This window comes from Eublepharis macularius, chromosome 2, assembly GCF_028583425.1.
Source record: "Eublepharis macularius isolate TG4126 chromosome 2, MPM_Emac_v1.0, whole genome shotgun sequence".
NCBI lineage: Eukaryota > Metazoa > Chordata > Lepidosauria > Squamata > Eublepharidae > Eublepharis > Eublepharis macularius.
The window spans coordinates 162,786,617-162,806,664 of record NC_072791.1 but is presented as its reverse complement, the minus strand read 5'-3'; the positions used below and the strand labels follow the sequence as shown (position 1 = coordinate 162,806,664).

General features: G+C 40.4%; 1 protein-coding gene across 2 annotated transcripts in view; it reads right to left on the bottom strand.

The window, feature by feature from the left end:
• Positions 1-2,661: 2,661 nt before the first annotated feature.
• Positions 2,662-20,048, bottom strand: part of PTPN4 (protein tyrosine phosphatase non-receptor type 4) — a 220,512-nt gene continuing 203,125 nt past the window's right edge. Inside the window, exons 26-27 of one of the 2 annotated variants that reach the window (XM_054970596.1) lie at positions 17,709-17,844; positions 2,662-11,461 (exon numbers count right to left, since the gene is read on the bottom strand). In XM_054970596.1, coding sequence (XP_054826571.1) covers positions 11,375-11,461; positions 17,709-17,844 — 223 coding nt within the window. In that variant the 3' untranslated portion in view covers positions 2,662-11,374. Of the gene's footprint in view, positions 11,462-17,212; positions 17,261-17,708; positions 17,845-20,048 lie in introns of those variants that run through there. The other variant, XM_054970597.1, reaches the window with a different exon arrangement.

Sequence of the window (20,048 nt, the reverse complement as noted above, 5' to 3'; positions counted from 1 at the left end):
GGGTGAGAGGGATGAGTGAGTGATATGACTGAGAGAGTGGGTGGAGTGAATGTAGTTTTTAGTTACTGAAGGAGAGAATAGTCAGAACAAGAGATGTGAGCTGTGTGCAGCCTGAGAGTGTCCATGTATTTTTGTGAGAAAGGCAACCTGTGTGAAAGTCTGAACTGTGTGCGTCTGTGAGACTATATATTCATTCTATTCGAAGCAGGCAAACTGTGTGTGCACCTGAGAAAGAAAGTCTATGTGTATTTGAGTGAGAGGTTGATATCTGAAGCAGGCAAACTGTGTGTGAAGCCTGAGAGAAGGTCTGTGTGACTGTGTCTATGAAACTTTATTCCTATCCTCAAGGCTGCATAGTACCATGAAGGGGCCTGACACTTGTGCATGTTACCAAAGGGGAAATTTAAGTAAAATATCTTGGAATATAATTTCCTGGTGGCAGCAATCTACCCAGAAAGTGTAAGAGAAAGATTAAAGGCAAAATCTACCCAAGAGAAAGAAAGGGTCATGCGTGTTGATGCCGAAAACTGATGAAGTGAATTTCGAAATGTAACATTTATTGAAGAGATTTTTAAAAGGTAAAGATTGTAGTGCAAGAAATAAAGTGAAAAATACATGCAACTGGTTTTTTTCTACTGAAGGACCTCTTGTGGACCACATTGGTGGTTTTCTCCTCAGGTGCTAGGATCATCTGATGGTATGAGTGGTATGCATGGTATGAACACTGACTCCCGCCCAACCCCGAGCACTGGTGGTGAACAATGTGGCCTCGACGTTCCTGTGGAGGGCTTTCACTCACAGCCTGGTGCCATTGCAGAGTTTGGATGGGTTGAGGTTCCGGAGCAGCATCACTGGAGCCCCCACTTTGAGAAGCTTGTGGGCTGGGAAGCCAGGAGGGTTGAGCGTGCTGAGGAACTCCATGGGGTAGCGGACCGCGTCATCCATTTGCACCACTGAGTCCACAGATCTGCACTCCATTTCTGCCCCTTCAAGGGAGGTAAGTTGTGTTTCGTTAATGATGGCAGCCTTGTCATCCTTGGGGGTCAGAATGGCACGCTTGCATAGCCAGTCCATGGACTTCTCCGTGATAGTGGCGATATCAGGATATATCTTGGCTGTTAGGTCTGCTAGAGTCGTCTCTGCTGTGCCCAAGACTTTCCCTTGGACTCGGGACTTGCTGGTACTTGGCCACTGCTGCTCATTGCACCGCAGGAGTACGATGTGCGTATTTCTTTGCTGCATCTCTAAGTTGCTTCCTCCTTTTAGCAGTGGTATATCTTGCACGTCTGCCAGAAGGCTTCTTGGGGGTGGTAAGAGATGATGTGAGAGGTGTGAGGTGGAGTTGGACTGAGGCAGGGGTGGTGTGGTGGTAGGATTGCCAGGTCTCCCCAAATTTCACATTTCTAGGTCCAGGGGTTTGGGCTGGGCATTGATGAATCAGTCAGGACACTAGGCAGAACAATTACCAGTTATGCACCAGAGTCCCTGTGGCCTTCAGTCCTTTTGATGGGCTAATAGTGGATTATTATGCTTTCTACTTAAGCCAACTGTACTTCTCCTGCATGATGGTGTGAAGGTGCAATACACAATTTAAAGTGCCACAAGCTGATAATGGCAGGCAAAGAAGAGAGTGCCAGGGAGGTCTAATGCAAGTGCTATCTCCAAGAGCAGCATCAGAAATGGGAAGTCTGCCCTTTTGAGCAGCCAATGCATTATACAAAATTTAACATTTACATAAAACGCTAGATTAAAAACTTTAAAGAGTGTTTTAAGAAACAGATTCACACATGTAAAATCCCATGTACTTTCTGAGTGATTCTTAGAGCTGCTTTAAATTATAGAATCATCCTAAGTATAACGGTTTGTGAATCATTGGGCAGCAATCACAGTGAAAAATTATTCGGTAACATTTGAATAGTCAATGGCAAATGGTACTAATCATTTCAGAACAAGTAATTTCAAAGCTTATACCCTATTTCTGCCCATATATGCTTAATGCACAGAACATTTTCACATGGAGAATCATGATTAGCACAATCATATGAATATATCTCAGAATTCTGTTTTCCTCAGATACCTCTCTATTCTTTTCTCTTCTGCCTTCTACACAGGATATAGAGATATTGTGCACAGAAAAGAAAGGAGCCCTGTTCTGAATTCACATGAACAATCTATTTTTGAACAAGTGTATATAATCTGCATTAAAAGAGGAATTTGTAGTCTGGTTCCATCCCCATTAAGTCTTCTCTCAAGAATAACTGCCTAACGAATTCATATTAACTGCTTTTTTAACAGTCTTGATTGTCTTCTTACAGTTTAAGGCTTTACATAACAACTATTTTCCACTGTACATTTGCATAGTAGTTTTTAACAGCAGCACAGCACACAGGTTATACACATTACCAGTAGTAAGAATGCAGCATGATAGGCACAACCAAATATCCCTGGTGTTATGTCATTTGTGATATTCACTGTTGTCTCGGTAGCATGTGCACATTATGAACAACAAAAGTTGTAAACTTTCTGAGAGAGAGTTTAGTAGCTCCCCTGTGTGATATGTGTGTAAATAGTAGAACAGGAGGTAAAATGATTTTTAAAAATAATTGGTATGAAGTTATGCAGTGTATCTGCAACCGATAATAAAAACCTCCAAGTTTTAAATTACTAAAGCACATCTTTATTTTGCAATTAAACAATTAAGATTCACAAGTAAACTATATATTTTGTTTCAAGTTTGTACCTAGACAACTATTTGTCAATCGAAATTAAATATATCCACAAAATATGTATAACAGCATATATTTCACATAATAGAATGAAATTGCTCTTAAGACTAAAAACAAGATTTATTAAATGTTAAATATCCCCCTCCCCCTGGGAAGCTGCTGGTATAGTATGTAGAATGTTAGTGTACCTTATTCTTAACGGCAAAAACTCTCCCGTTACCCCAATGTAGGCAAAATACATAAGGCCCTTTTAAAGCATACAGTAGTAGCTACAGTGATGAACTCTGACTTTTTCACGTTGTCCAGTGTTGACCAAATTCAAGTGCATGTCATTTTCAACTGAGCACATTTCCTGCTGCCTCATATCAAGGCTATTAGCTGAAAAACTCTGTACACCTAAGAAACACACAAGTTCAAAAACAAACCTGTTTATATAAAAATGAACTTGTGCAATGAACAGAAAATGTGTACGTATACTGGGCTTCAGAGATGACCCACCAAGATCATTGAAGTGGATTTACTTAGTTGCACAAAACCCAGTTGAACTGGACAAATGCAAAGCCACAAAAGAAAAAAAAACCCATTACCATCAGATCACTAGTAATAAAATAAAGAAAATAATGGCCACACATTGGACTGTGAACATGATCCACGCAAGACTATATTTTTCACCCTTTATATTTACACATAGCACCTGTGACAGGGAAAAAAACCTCATATACAAACACAAAAATCTCTTTAGAATTTGCTAGAACAAGATCACTTTTTAGTATCCATATGAATTTATGTTAAATTTGAAACCAACCCTAATGTTTGGAGATAACTGAATTAGGAAATGTACTGATATTCTTTACTAGAACAATATAAAGCAATTTATTATCAATGGTTTAACTCCTCCAATCACATTATAGCCATTGCCTTGAAGGGAAAAAAATTGCAACGCTTAAACATTAATTTCTGTGCATTCTTTTTCTTTACTAATAATTTGTAACTTAAGTACAAAATGTATTGATTTCCAGATTTTTAAGTAAATGTTAAAAAAATAACTCTAAGCAGCAATATCCGTAAGCCAGGAATCAAAGAGCTCCTTAAGTACATGCGAACACTTCCAAATGTGCATTAAGGCTTCCCACTGACCTAATTTCTTTCTTCTTCATCAGAAACACTCTAGAAGGTCCCCCAAATTTAGAAGCAGCCTGCAGGGCAGCTCAAGAAAAAACGATCGGCCCCATAAGCAGTAATGCTTCCGGAGAAGCTGTCTGCAGCTCTTTGGATCCAGGCCACTGTAAATAGCATTGTGGCTAGCTGAGACACAAGAAAAAAATCACCCCCAAATGAACTCTTAACCAGATGTTCTTGTGGGGATTATTTTTAGTATCATTCTTATCCCCCCCCGCCCCATTCTTAGTGCATGAACAGTTGCATCAGCACAATACCACAAAAAAGGAGATGTTGCACAGCACTACAGATCATACAGGCATTAGTACTTAGGTTTAGGATACAGTATGGTAGGACTGTGATTTCAGTTACATAAATGTATCCTAAAACAGTGGGAAATGAGCCAGAAAGTTAATGCACCGGTAAAGATTCATATCACAGAACCCCAAATAAACTCTGCACAGCAATCCATTAAACAACTCTCTTCAACCTGATAGCAAATTTATCTTGTCCCAAAACTGTCAGTAGTAAAGAATGAGATAAAGTGCTACTATTTGAAATTCAATAAATGTAGGCAAAACCCTTTATAAATTTTGTTAAATATCAAGTAACTTCACCAGCAAATATTGTCAGTCAATGTCTCTAAAATATTCATCTCCAAATTATTAACATAATGGTCTTCGAGTCATCCTGTGCAAATAAACCATATGCCAGGAACATGTGTTTTAAAGCAATTAAAATTTAACATATGTGCATTACTAATGTTTAAAAGCAAAGAATTTCCATTAAATACCTTAAAAACGCTGTCTTGATTCAGAAAACAATCAATGTGTGGGAAAAATTTAAAAGTCCGTGTCTTTTAAAATTCCCTACATTTTGGCTTTGGTTTCTCTCTCTAGCTTGGCTGCATCAGGTAAATTAAAGTGAATATATTAGTTCTCCCTTTGAGCATCTCCAAAATTCAAATTAATTTGTGTCTTCATGTTTAATAAATCAAATATCCTGGTTTGTTAATAAATGGACTTGATTGTGATTTGGCATCCATACATAATCTTCATTTCCTTTGTGGCTCAAATTGAGAAATCAGTGTTGTGCTGTTGAAAATGGCAAATTATTTTAAAGGGCAACCAGGTATTAAAATTAGGAAGTGTTCTAAGGCAAATACAGATAACGTATTATTATTAGAAACAATAAGCCACTCCATTTGTGTTTAAGGCATCTTTCTCAACTCATTTGTTCAGAAATAAATCCAATAAATCCACTTTTAATTAGGTGTGGTCATTGACCGTAATTCTGGGGCTAGTCTAAACACACTAAATTGATTGTAGGGTTGCATCTATATAGGGACACAAAAATGCCCCTTGCTATGGCAGCAGCAAGCAGGATGGAACTGGGTGAGACCTGTTCTTTTCTGCTTGCTGCTGCTGCACCTCTCCCTATCCTCCACTGCATGTGCACGAAAGCACAATACAGCAGATATTACAATGGATCTTGAGAACCTCACTTCCCTTTCTTAGTGCAACTGCACTGTAAGCATGCCTGAGCTGGGAAAGGGAAACTGTCCTTTATGGGCTAAGGGGGCAGGGCGGCGTGTGGCAAGAAAACATCCCATGCCATGCTGGAAGCAGAGATTAGCACCAGCTTCTAGTGGCTGTGGGTGCAGCATCCAGATGGATGCTCTACCCACCACCACCCCACAAATGAGGGTTGGATCAAAGAGGGCTTTACAGGGGGGAGCATGTCAAGCTGATGAGCTGTGCTCAGAATTAGCGTATCATATGGATGGTCCCTTTAAATGCAGGGGCCTCCTGATTTTCATGCAGGGAAAAGTCCCCATGTGGAAGCAGCCTAGGACTACCATGACTGAGACTGATAATAAGTCACTGCTACAGTGATGCAGCACAAGAGGCATGGGACACACTCCATTTGATTTTCTGTCACTTCAGCATTTTATCAGGACAGACTAAGTTGCTCAAGTAACACCACTCTTCAATATTCTTCAGGATGTTAAAATCATAAGCAGGCTGTAGGAATCAGCATAATGTATATTTGCGTACTCTCGGTTCTTGAATATTTACCATGAGTTCATTTCCATATGAATATATATTGGTACAGAATACATGCTGGCAGCTGCATTATGGATGTTATCCTGGGACACACAAAGAAGAAGCTTTGCACAATGTGCAGAACCCAGCTAACATAGGCCAAACCTCAGAAGCTGCAGTAATTTACAATGGAAGCAGGAAAAAGACTGGCTCTAGTCAGGAAGTTGGAGGTGCTTATTACACAAGGTTTTTAGCTACATCTCCTACATACTTGAGAACAGACATCATTATTAACTGGATCCTACCTAGCATGAACAGAGCTGCATCACTTGAAGGGGAAATTTCCTCTCTCGCACTCCTCCTGAAGCCTCCTGTCACCCCTCCACTCCAGGAACAATATCAGAGTAGGATTGCCAGCTCTTAGTTGGGAAATTCCTGGAGATTTTGGGGATGAAGCCTGGGGAGGGCAGGGCTTGGGAAGGGACCTCAGCAGGGTATAATGCCATAGAGTCCACCCTCCAAACGAAACAGCCATTTTCTCCAGGGGAACTGAGCTCTGTGGTCTGGAGATCAGTAGTAATTCTGGGAGATCTCCAGCCACCACCTGGAGATTGGTAAACCTATCAGAGGCCTTTGCAGTAGGAGGAGAGAATCATTGAAAAACTGCCCCCCCACACCTTCCTCCATGGGTGCCTTCCCTAAATGGAAAAGGAAGTTAAGATCTAAACTTGCATGACAAAAAGGGGGGGCTGAGAAAGGATTTCGCATAATGTGCAGAACTTCCCTTAACACCAAATGTAGAACTAAGTGATTTATTACTCAAAACTAATCTATAGGTACAACATCCAATAATAACAATATTGCATATGGGACCAGATGCCTCCGCTTCTTTCCAAGGGTGAGGAGGTGCATCTTCACAAAAATCTGTGAGAGCTACAAATAGCATATAGGCTAGACACTTTCCAAAATGTCTAGTTAAGTCCTTTTCTACAAGATGCAGAAGCTGCTGAGATTCCATGCATGACTCTTCCGCTTCCTGACCTCTCTGATCAGCTGCAACTGCAGCATTCTGCTGCTGTTCTCCCTTTCCACTAATGCTGCAAGTTTTAATCTGCACATTGCTCATGGCAAGGTGCTGGCCATACTGGATCTGTCACAAACCTCTCCTAGCTCTCTTCACTTGCATTTTGCACCTTCCATTATAAGATAATAGCAGCACTTACAGAGCTTATTTATAAAATCCTGATTAAACACAGCTCTCAGCTACTACTGAATGTTTTAGCATGAATGACTTTTTGTTGCAAATTAATAGCTTGGACTACAGCATATAAATTTGGTAGGTTTTATTACTTCAGTCACAACACTTAATGCTTCAGCTTAAGAGAACCTAAAATCTGACCCTAAATTTAGTTGTCTCAGAATAAACATTAAGGTATAGAATATACTAATGCCTGCACCAGAAGTCTTGTCCATGAGCTAGCACCGGTCCCCAACATTACAACAATACTAGTGGAACATGCTTGACTTCATCCTTTTGGAGAAAGGCATACTTAAAGTGGCTTGCTTAGAATCATATTTCTCAGAGATTGACTGACACCATCTGTAGGTACTTCATATTTAACTACTCCAAATTATACCCTTATCACCCCAAAGCAACAAAACTGAAAAGGCAAAAAAACAAAAACAAAAACCCCACAACCCAAAACCTTAGAGTCCTAGATTTCAGCATTTGACAAACTTTCAAAGTACCTTAAATAATTGCAGTTTCCAATCCTGAAGATAGAACCAAAATCCCATACATTTAAACAAATATTGGCACAAAACTATTACCCTATTACTCTTACAGTGAAAATAACTGAAATTAAAAAAAAAAAGAACCAAAGTGTTACAAACTGCTCTCCCCCATCTTTTTTAGCAAACAGTATGAAAATAATTATTCGTAAAATCCAACATTCATAACACTTATTACTTTATATATCATTATGCCTCAAACATACATTCATGTTTTGTACAGCATGAAACACTTACAAAAAATATTTTTGTTTTAGTTTGATACAGATCTTCATAACCCAATGCAAAGTAATTAATAGTATTAACTTTCAGGACATATAAAAATATTAGTAGAAGGTTATTTATACCACAATGAGAATATGTATTTTGTGGAAATTGATGTTTCTGGCATAATGCTTTGATTTATTATTATTATGTCCTTATCATATGTACACTGAGGAAAATTCTCACAGCTTGTTGATTAGCTAGTAACCCCACCCAAACTAATCCCTCTCTCTATTTCTTCATTGCAACTAACCAGTAAGCTCTAAATCAGCTTATATCAGAAGGGAGAGACTTTTAAGACAATTGTTTCTGTTTCTACATTGCATCAAATATACTGAATATGAAAAATATCCTCCAACAAAGCTATACATTGTGGTATAAATATTTCTCATGGATTCAAATTGCTTTGGCAACCTCACATAAGAATATCGCATATGTAAAATACCAATGATACACAGTGTTGTTATAAACTCTCTAAGTCCTTTCTCCTGTAAGTTTATAAAAATGGCAATGCTACTTTTATTTATAGATTGGCAACAGAGAAACCAAACGTTGTTTCAATAGAATGAATGTAATCACATAGCAGTTCCTTTACTATACTACAAGTGCTTACGTTAGCCCTGTAAATAACCACCACCATGGCCTAGAATAGTGAAAATCCATACCTGAAAATCAAAAGCAGGAAAAAACTTTCCAGGTATTATACTGTGACCCTTTTGATGCAAAACGTATTAAAACAGAGCATAAGCATGAAGAATGTTTACCAGTATTTCTTTTAATTGCCATCACATTGGCTGAAAAGAGCCACTGTAAGCTTTCTATAAAAAAGGGGTTTTACATTGCTTGCCCCAACATGTAAAGATGGTTTTAGACAACTGCACAGAAAGATTCTAAGCAATCACCACATTGCACTTTGTCATCTGCCCTAAGCCTAATGAAAATGCAGACATACAGCCTCTCATGCCTCGCTGAATAGCAACAGTGTTTCCTTCAATTATTACTTTGTATACAACATTTCTCTCACCAACCCCTCAACTTTCACAGCTTTCAAAAGTAGAAGCAGAGTTAGCAAATGGGTCAGCTTGTCAAAGCACAAAAAATTTGTATTCTTAAGGACAGCACAACTGCTCAACGTAAGATTTTTAGAAGCCTATAATCACCAATGCCACTTCAGCCACAAGTGGGTAAAAGAGACACTAACAAATATCCCTGGCAGTGGAATATATAACCTAAAGTATTTATCATTAAAGGAAAATAATGAAATTAATGTTAAATCTAGAAACATATACCACAGCCTTGCTTTGTAAATAAAGGCTGATTTTTTAAAAAAGACTTTACATTTTCTCTTTCATTTGGCATTATGGTACTGGATTGCTGCCATTTAACACCACAGAGTTTCAGCTCACTAGGGATAAACTTTATACAGTGTGTCTATAGATCCTTCTAAGTAGTTGTTGAAGAGAACATATACCATAATTTAAAAAACCCAACTATTTTAAAATAATCAAATTTCCCATTCTATACTTTGCATATCCTGATTTTTTAAAAAGTGTTGCGTAATCAAATATTTAAATATAGGGGTTGAAGGTAAGTCTTTATAAAAAACAAATAATCCCCAACTTACTGTGCAAGGCTGGACATCCTTACTAGTCTGTTGGCTTCATCTAGAAATTTTTTTTGAAAAGCTATACATGTCTCTAGAATGAGTTCAGATACTGTATCAAAGACCTGCCTCCACATGCTAACAACTTCAGAAAGGAGGCACACAAACAGTAACAATTTCATCTCACAAAAGAACAACATGGAAATCCAAACAAGGCCAAATATTTTAGGGACGAGTGGATGGCCTTTACCCTCCCCTGCTCCTCCCACCTTTTAAAAGTAGTCCAGTAAACGGTCCAGTAAACGCATTGACTTGAAAAACAGATGTGGATTCAGGGAACAAAAATGGCAAACAGGTGATAGGGGAAGGATCATCTTGGATTGCCATGTTTAAAGCAAAGTATCAGTGCTACTAAAAAGCTATCATTTTCTTACTTAAGTTACAAAGCTTTTCCTTCTCAGCATAAGGGTAAACAGGGGAACAAGTTCTAAAACAATCTACTGACTTTGTTTTATGCTGCAAACATTTTACCAAATGAAAGGAATGTGTCAGATATTTCCACTTCATTTCATAGCAGTACATAATGCTTATTTAAATAGGCTGGGATGCTTTTGCTACCCATAGTAGCACGTGGGTACTTGTTGAAAGAGAAGGAATGGTATTTCCTTTTCTTTCAACCCCCTACACTACCATACTCTAAGCACCAAGGGTCATGATTTAAAACATGAACCCACTAAAATAAATGTTTCAATGATGATACTTCCCCTTTAGGGCCTATACAAGTGCCTACTCATTAAGACAGGTTTGAATCCTAAGCAGCACAAGTGGAGCTGCCCTTAAGCTTTCAACTTCTCTCCCCTCCCGCTTTCTGTGCCACCCAAAATTGTGCTCTTGTGGGTCATGGTACACCCCCCAGGAACAGTATGAGGGCAAAGAGGGAGTCTTCCTCCTTTCCTCTGCAAATGGAAATATTGTTCTGTCATAGAATTGCTGTTGCACCATGGCACCTTAGGATCCGAGCCGTACACTGTAAGTCTCAAGGCACTTAAGGGGTTAAGACCATTTTTTTCCATTAGGTAATGTCAGATGATTTGGAACACACCAATATTATGACACTGAGAAACTTAACTATCATTTCAAAATAATGCCTCTTCTACCCCACATTAAACAAGATGCTGGTTAAATGGGCCTTTGTGCAGCTATTGTTGGGTTAGAACAGATTTCAGCTTTCCATTACTAATCAAATTAGTTTCCAGAAGGGCATAGGGCAAATGTGTTACTTCAGTAGGCAGTGTGTCTAGTAGCAGTAATATTGCTAATGTTTCACCAAAATGAAGACAAAGATAGCAAGGATATGAACACAGCAAAAAATCTAGCATTGGAAGAAATGGCTTTGTGTGTATTGTTACTTTGAAAAAACACAGGTGCCAAATAGAGAGTAAAAGTATTCCAAGCTTTTTTTTTGCAGCAGCAGCAGCAGTTCAAACAAAAAGGAACTATATGGCACTACACCCAAGTCTGGAAAAGTCATTCTGAACATAGGGAGTTCATTCAGTTTGTTTGTTTTTTTTCAGAGCAAAGCAAGAAGAGAGTCTTCCAACACAGAAAATCATAGTGTTTTAGAGACTGTTTTCAGTTTCATTGTAAAGTGCGACAGTGCTGAAGTTTTTCCAAGTTCTTTTCAGTTCTTCATTGTTTTCAGACACCATTTCTTGCAAACAAAGTTATGGCAGAACAAGTGCAGCCAGTGTCTTAAACCAGGTCTTCTAAAAAGTATCTTTTGCTTTCTATTTATTCACTGACATCATTAAAGGTCTAACGAGTCCTTCTTCATACACTTTCAAAATAGCCTCACAAACGAATCTGTATTGACTCTGGAAAACAGTTTAAAAACTGAAGTTGATTATAAAAAATACAAAAAGCAGCATTAAAATATCAGAAAGAATCAGTTTTACAAAACTTTACAGAAAACATACCATATGTTCTACTTCATTTGAAAGAAAACTAATTTCTGGATCCTATTATAAATTTGTTGACAAAATGGCTGAGAATAAACATAATTCCAAATTTTGTCTACAAATCTTCCCTACATTTTCCACACAGATCATATTGAGGACCATAGATCTTAGAAAGTTTACATGGAGTAAGTTACCAGTGAAAATTTTTATTAAAATTCTCCCTTAAGGCAGACAGTTCGATCTTAAATCGGACAGTTTCCTAGATCCATTACCAATCTTTCTTGGGAGTTTTCCTATCTAGTAGTAATTTTTATCTAAACTTGATAAAAATATCTTAATGCACAGCAACACACAGATTATTTACTCCAAATTCTGGAAAGAGTAGAAATCATTCTCTCTTCAATCTCAACAGACCAATGCAGATGGAAAGAGCAGGTCCTCACTGCAGCACACTAGTATGTACAGCAATTACTGTACACAGGCTGAGCAACCTTCAACTTTCCTGGGAATGAAAATGGCTGCTGGGGGCAGGGAAAAGTAAAGAAGATTCATGACAGTTAAGCTTCTTCTCCTGACTGTTCACTGGTCCCAACCCAATATTATAAAAACCAGGGTTGCATTTACCTGTAACTGTTGTTCATCAAGTAGTCTTCTGTGCAGGCTCAGGACAGCTGCAGAAACGATTTCCAGAGCATTCTAGAAGACTAGGAGCATCTCTTCTCACCTTGACATTTTCTCACCAAAACTATCACATGACCAGGAGGAGGGGCACTATTCCCTCAGTTCTCTCCATGCTGCTGCCAGAGACCACTCCAAGGTTTTGGAAAGTTCACAGTTGGGCAGGAGTGAGGGATGTGTGCCTGCACAGAAGACTACTTGTGGAACAAAGTTACAGGTAAGCACAACCCTGTTTTCAACTTCATGACTTCTGTGCAGTCCCACACTGCGAGAGTAGCAAGCTAACTTACTGAAGGAGATGGGTGTGAAGTTCTCAAAGTAAGAAACTATGGAGGACTGCCTTCCCAACAGATGCTTGGCATTTGCATTCACCCAGAGGTGCTTATAAAGAAGTAGGCAGTTCTCTACAAGTGTCCTTGCCAATTTTCATGCAGGCATGTGACAACTTAGCCATGCTAGGTTAAAGGCACTGAACAGTCATGCACTCAAGAGAAGAGTGCAACAGCCTCTACCAACCCACAATGAAAGGGTTGTGGGAGGATACTGCCACATCCCTCTTGGAGCCTGAAAGACTAATACAAAAGATAGAATTGTGAGTCATGAGGACTGAAAGCCAATCCCAGTAGGGAATCCCGGCCAGGGCATTGGACATATGGACATTGTGAAACATTATGAAGGGGGGGGGTCAGGGCACGGACCCATAGGTTAGAACTCTGAATGTCCTCATTCCACAGGTGGAAGTGCTGCACACTAAAGATGAAGCACCAGGTAGTAGGAAAAAGCTAATGAGGGGTTATGCGCCTATTTGGAATGTCTTTGAAAATCCAAAAAGGAAGAGGAAAGTTTAAAGTGTCTGAGTCCCAACTGGTGGCCAAAACATAATCAATAGCATGAGATGCAGCATTTAGATCCTGTTCTGACCTCAGCAGAGGCTCTTACCCACTTATAGGTGCAAGATATGGTAGTCAAGGAGCAGCAGTTGCCACTCAGAAAAAAATGGAGTCTACTGCTATAGAGCAGCAAAAGGAGCTGGCCAAAACTACCAAAGTTGTCAGTGGGAGTGGAAAACATAGCAGATCCACATCAGTATAATGAAAGTAGTGAAGAAGGCCTGATGGGGCCAAAGAAAGGAAGCACAATATGCACCATGAACCTTGTATTGCACACAGAGCAATCTGCACAGCTAAAACTGCCTGGAGAAAAAACAAAAACAGATTACTTTGCCAACAGATTAGACGGGCATTCTCCAATGAAAGAGGGTCTCTGGCAGCAAAAAGCAAACAAGGGCAGAGCATGGACTGTCACAGTGTGCGGCAAGGCCAAATAGTCCATACCTCCGATCAGTGTACATAGGAATTGGTGCCTGTTAGTTGAGGAAAACTTAACTGCAATGCACTGCAGACAGCATGGAACATTTGCACTAAAACAAATGACCAAGAAAAATAATGTATGCCTAGTGCTCTGTAATTGTGAAAGCAAAAAAAGCTCAAAACTTATGACAAAAAAAAGGGTGTACCCTTGGAAAGGGTCAATAATCTACATAGCACAGAAAGAAACCTATATTGCAGCTTCACATGGGATACCCTAGTTTGGGTGTTTTATTTCAGTCTACTTTGTCCTGGAGATACCATAAACAATTGGACAGTCAAAAATCTATGGCCACTATGAAGGCAATTTTGCATTTCTTTCATTCTAATGGGGCACATCATATATCCCAACTGCTATTAGAGTTTTTAACTCAGTGGTAATTTCACAACTTTTGTATGGTGTCCCTATATGAATCTGCAGTAAATGAGTCTATAAACAGAGTACTTGTTCCTTTAGGCAACTGGAGGGTTCCCTAGGTGTATCTCATCATTGGCCCTTCGTTATGAATTTGGTATTAGTTCTATGGAAGCCTGTGTCTGGGTATGAGCCTTTAATTTTTTGGTTTCATCTGTTTTTTTGAGGTGCCTGAGGGGTAGCTTGGTAGTCTAGCCCTCAGGGACTCCGGTAAAGCTCCCTGTCCAGCTTTTGGAACAGAAGTTATCTCCTATAAATCTTAAGGTGGAGGATCTTTTTTCTTCCTAAGTAAATCAACCTTATCAATAGAACACTTTACCTTCCTCCTCCTTCTTTCCCTGTCCTTGGACCTAGGTCTTGAACAATAAGGCTAAAAGAAAACTTACACAGAACTCAAGTCTAAAAAAAAAAGATGGAGACATGACCAGGAGCTTGATTTACAGCTCCTGAGTCTCAACTCCAAGAAGGAGTTTGATACGGCCAAGTGCCATTTAAGATCACCTCCGCCTTTTCTTTTCTTTGCTTTCCCCCTTTTTATCTTGCCCTCCCTTGTTCTGGGAATATATGCTTTCTTTTTATTCTTACTTTGAATTACTCTTTACTCATTACAAGGAAGATACAGAATAAAGAGAAAGAAAAACTGCAGTAAGAAGAAAGCAAATTTTCTCTCTCTATATATATATCTTCTCACCCTAATTGAGAGGCAGCAATTGTATTGTTTAGGAGTTTGTTTCATGTTTAATGTTCGTTCCAGAATCTGGAGCAGTTTTATTCATGTCTATGTAAGCTGGGCTATTGAAGGCCTCTGTTAGGCCTTGTTTCTGCTGAATAAAGTTACTCTATGTTAACTAAAAGAGACCTTCTGCACATTCCTGAATCACTGCTCAATCTCACAGCAATGAGACAGGGAACTCTGGGGAAAGCCAGCATCATTTCCTCGTAGGAAGAAGGGAGTGTGGGCATTCACCAGAACTGACAGTGAAAAAATGCCTTTGAAAAGGGATGGGCTTATAGAAGCAGTTTTATCATCTCTGTTAAAAACAGAAACAACTGAGGAACCCCAATAATTTCATTGATGCTTCCAAGGCGATGTCATTGTGCTATCAATAACCCTTGCTTCCAGTGACCTTATCTCGGAATTGAGGACAAACTGGGAGGAGGAGGGAATCCTTGAGTCAGGGAGGCACATAATCAAAACCTTCGAGGGAAAGCCTCTCAGTTCAGAACTGAGGGTTCTGTGATGCCACATCTCTAGGTTTCTGCTCTCAGAGCCAACGAAGCCAAGGAAGTAGAGGGGCCATTATTCAGGCTGATACGCAGCCAAAGTCTTCAGAAAAAGAAAACTGTTTCAGCTTTGGAACCCAGGGCACTGTTCGGCTATACTTCCAGGTGTTTCCCCTTACACAGCCAAGGCTGGGGAAGATTTTAATCAGGCTGGTGTGAAGCCACCCTTGAGCAAGAGCCGTTCTGAGAAGGCTCTGTCAGATCATGTCTTTCTGGAAAACTGGTGACAGAAAAAGCAGGCAGCTCTATCTTGCAAATCCCAGAGAGATAAGAGACACAGAACTGACATTTGTCAGTAATGTTTTAAAGGCACAGCCAGCACAATCTTGAAGAAGGCTGTCTTGAGCTATAATTACAAAGGGAAAAACAGAAATTTTTCTTCTTTAAATATGATTTTATTCTTCACATCACTAGAATGACTATAGATGAAATAAGAGAAATGGAGTCTCTTCAGCCCCAAGAATAAGATGAGGAAAAACTGGAGAATAGCAATGGAGATCCTGTCTCCACAGAAGCAAAAACATAACTCCTTCTGCACATGTGATGGTTTTGACAGGAAAATGCCAAGGGGAGGAGGGGTGCTCCTAGTCTTCTAGAAAGTTCTGGAAATCATTTCCATGATTGGCCTGTATGTGCAGAGTCCCATTGTGGAATTGCACAGAAGTCATCAAGACGAACCATTAATTGCCATTCCCAGAATGGATTGCAACCATGCATTCTCTACTCTGCACATTCAATTAATTTATTTAAAACATTTTTATCGCACCTTAAAGCCCTCAAGGCTACAAACAGTTAAAAAACATTAAAACCAACTTTAAAACCTACACATTACACGCACAGAGAGGAAAGAGGGTCAAGTAAGGAAACATGAAATCAAACAAAAGTCTTCACCCATTGACAGAAGGTAACAATGGACAGATCTCCCTGGAGAGGGAACTCCATGGTTTTGGCAGCACAACCAAGAAGGCCCTTTCTTGTGTTGCCATCCATCTAGCTTCAAATGACAGGAGCACTCAAAGCAAGGAACCTGAAGCCGCTGTAATAGTGAGGGAGGTCCAAAGGGGTGTAGGGATAAAATATGCTGGCCCCAAGCCATATAGGCTTGTCAATACCAGCACGCTGAATAGGACTTGGAAGCAAACTGGGTGCCACTGTAGATGGACCGAGACTGGAATGATATGGTCCCGATGAACTGCTCCAGTCAGCTTTCTGGCTGTGGTATTCTGTACCAATTGTAGTTTCTAGACAGTCTTCAAGGGCAGCCCCACATAGAGTGCACTGCAGTAATCTAATCTAGATATTACCAGAGTATTGACTGAAGAGGGTCAAAGGGACCATATCACTCCAGTCTTGGTCAGCTACACTGACTTTCAATTTGTTTCCAGGCACAACTCAAGGTGCTGATGTTAGCATACCTTTTTTACTGCCTACTCTCCAATGAATCTGCCCAACCACTATATCATCTTCTAAGGCCCTACTTCATGTACCCCCCCCCCCACCTGCTGAAATTAGGTGTGTGGTAAACCAGGAGAGGGCCTTCTCGGTCATGGCATTAATATTCTAAAACTCTCCCCCCAGAGAGACTTGCCTGTACTCTTCTGTTGCCATCTTTCACTAGCAGGTAAAAACTGTTTTGTTTTGCCTGGTGTTCTCTAAGTGATCCCTCCTTCCTCCCTTGTTTTTAATTGTTTTTACGTATGTGTATTTTATTGTATTGTATATGTACTGTATTTTAACTTGGATTTAATTGCTTTAATGATGTGTTTTAATTTTTTTAAGATGTGTTTTTTCTGTAACAAGATTTAAAATAAAGCACAAAGTCAGTGGGTTTTCCAAAGTATCAACTCATTACTGGGAGAATTTTGGATACAATAAAATGTTCCATGAAGAACACCCTGCTTCTGCTCCACAGACTGGATGCTTCTGTCTGAGTTTGCTGTTTCATGGAATGAGATGATTGCCTGTTACTTTCTGAAACACACAATTAATTACATTTAAAGTGGCAAGAATCAGATTATTATTTTTCTGAACTTACAGCTGTTTTAGTGGCATTCTCCACCTTGAATAAGATTTGATGCAAGCCTAATTCTTGTGCCCAGGGCAGAGACCCAGAGAGCGGAGGAGGGAATAAATGACATACTTATAAGGATAGCTCCCAATATGCAAGCCCTGGTCTACTTGAGGTAAGCATCTGCATACTTTAGAACTACAAATCCAGTTTCATCTTCAGTTTACAACCCTGTGTTAAATGCAGCATATGTTGAAGTGGTCTCTGAACCACAAACACGTATGCTTCATTAAATCTGTTTAAGATTCTACTAGACTCCCTTGTGTTTCTACAAAATCATGTGCTGTCACAAACTATAACATTACAGCTTCTTAAAAAGCTCTGGCATGTTCTTTTGGGAAAAATACTTACGGGAGTTTGGATCATCATGGCCCTTTGATCTCTCATGGTTCTCACAATATCCAAAGGGTAAACAGGCTGATTACACTCAATGAGACACATGGCTGTTTCCATAGTGATAAGAACACCTGTTCGTCCAATGCCAGCACTGTAAGATAAAGAGTTGCTGTATTTACTGCATTTAAAGCATTTATTTATACAATTTATGTAAGAATTCAAATGTTAGATTGCTGATATAGACAAAATTTTAGTATTTTGAAAAAGGAAAAAATGCAGAAACATTACTGGTACTCCACAAAACAGGGAAAATAAAGTTTCAGTTATGTGGTAGAGGTTTTGCCATGTAATCAATTTTTATATACCTTATGGTATGTTTTTGCTCTGAACTGCTCTGAACTGCTTTGGGCCTCACACTGCTTTGGAAGGGTTTCCTGCTACATGGGCAGCCTGACTAGTTATTCACCCTTGTGACTGTGTGAGGCACTGATAGAGGAAAGCAGGGAACATACAGTCACAAGACTGACTCCCAGTTTACAAGTCTTTGATTATGGGATGCTAGTATTGCTTCTGGACTGGAGACAAGCCTCTGCATAATTTGAAAATATAAGGCCAGTTTCATCGTCAAACTATACGCTCATGTTAAATGTTGCCTGCCAACTATGAAAAACATTCTCCTTTCCATATTCTGATTCCTCCTGGCCCTGTAAGTAGGTAATTACAGTGGGTAGGATGATTAAGAGAATTACTATCAAAAGGATATTAATTTCTCTACTGAAAGACAATTCTTTTCTTGTAGAATGAATTTCTTATAGAAATAATTACTTATGGAATGAAACAACTACTTCACATGGGCTTGGCAGTACACACCACTAGCTATTCCTGTTCAAAATATGGACCAGACTAATATGGACCTGGTATGCGTGACCAAGACCTGGGTAAGGGATGGTGAAATGGTCACCTTGGGTGAACTGACCCCCCCAGGATACTCGGTCCTTCATCAGTCTTGAATGGGAAGCCGGGGGGAGGAGTGGCAATGCTTATCCGAGAGGCTTTCTCCTTCAGGCCACTCCCCATCCCTGAGATCTCTGGCATTGATTGTATAGGACTGGTGTGGAATGCTGAAGTTTGGCTATCGGTTTGGTGTACCGACCGCCCAGCGCACCAGCAGATACCCTGCCATGCCTGCTAGAGGTGATCACTGGGTGGGCCTTGGAATATCCCAGACTGATAGTGTTGGGGGACTTCAATGTCCACACTGACGATGCCGCCTCGGTGCAGGCTGAGGACCTGGTGTTGGCCATGGCAATGCTAGGACGTTCCCAATTTGTATCGGCTCCCACACATAAAGCAGGCCACAAGCTAGACTTGATCTTCGGGGTGGGGTTGGATGTGGTTCTGGATAGGGTAGAGTTGGTGCCATGGTCAGACCATGTGGACACGAAGGCTCGGCTGGGGATGCCACGCCCACCTGCAAGGGCGGGGAGCTAATTTATGCTCACCCGTGGAGACTCATAGATCCTATTGGTTTCCAGAATGCTCTGCGGGAACCGATGCTCCATGGCGGTTCGTTGGATGAGCTGGTGGAAGACTGGCAAAGCTGGCTCTCTGAAGCCATTGATGAAATCGCACCCCGTCATCCTCTTTGCCCCCGAAGTCACTGAGCTCTCTGGTATATGGAGGAGCTTCGGCAGAGGAAGTGGGAGCTAAGATGACTTGAGCGTGTGTGGCGGCGATCTTGGGATGAAGAGGCAAGAACATCTTATAGGTCGCTTATGAAATCCTATGAGGTGGCAGTGAAAGCTGTGAAGAAGGAATTCTACGCAGCTTCCATTGTGTTAGCTAGCTCACGCCCAGCTAAATTGTTTAATGTGGTACGTTCATTGGTCTCCTTATCAGGTGGAGACCATCAAAATTTGAATTCGGCCATTAGCTGTGAGGCTTTTGTGAGCTTTTTTGCTGATAAAGTCCTGTCTCTCTGCGATGATCTGCTGGCCGCAGTTGACACAGTACATGAACTAGAGGCTCCGTGGCCGTCTTTGGGGTCGGTATTCGATCATTTCAGCCCTCTCTCTGGGGAGGAGGTGGACAGGATCCTGCAGGTGGTGAGGTCTACCATTTGCCTCCTGGAACCATGTCCATTGAGGCTGGTGAAATCCAGTGTTGGTGGACTACGGGATTCCTTGGAAGCTATTGTCAACACATCCTTGGGCTCTGGGATTTTCCCCAGGGCACTAAAGGAGGTTGTGGTGAGGCCCCTGTTAAGGAAACCATCACTGGATCCCGCCGACCTGCTCAGTTACTGCCCAGTCTTGAACCTCCTGTTTCTGGGTAAGGTGATTGAGTGGGCAGCAG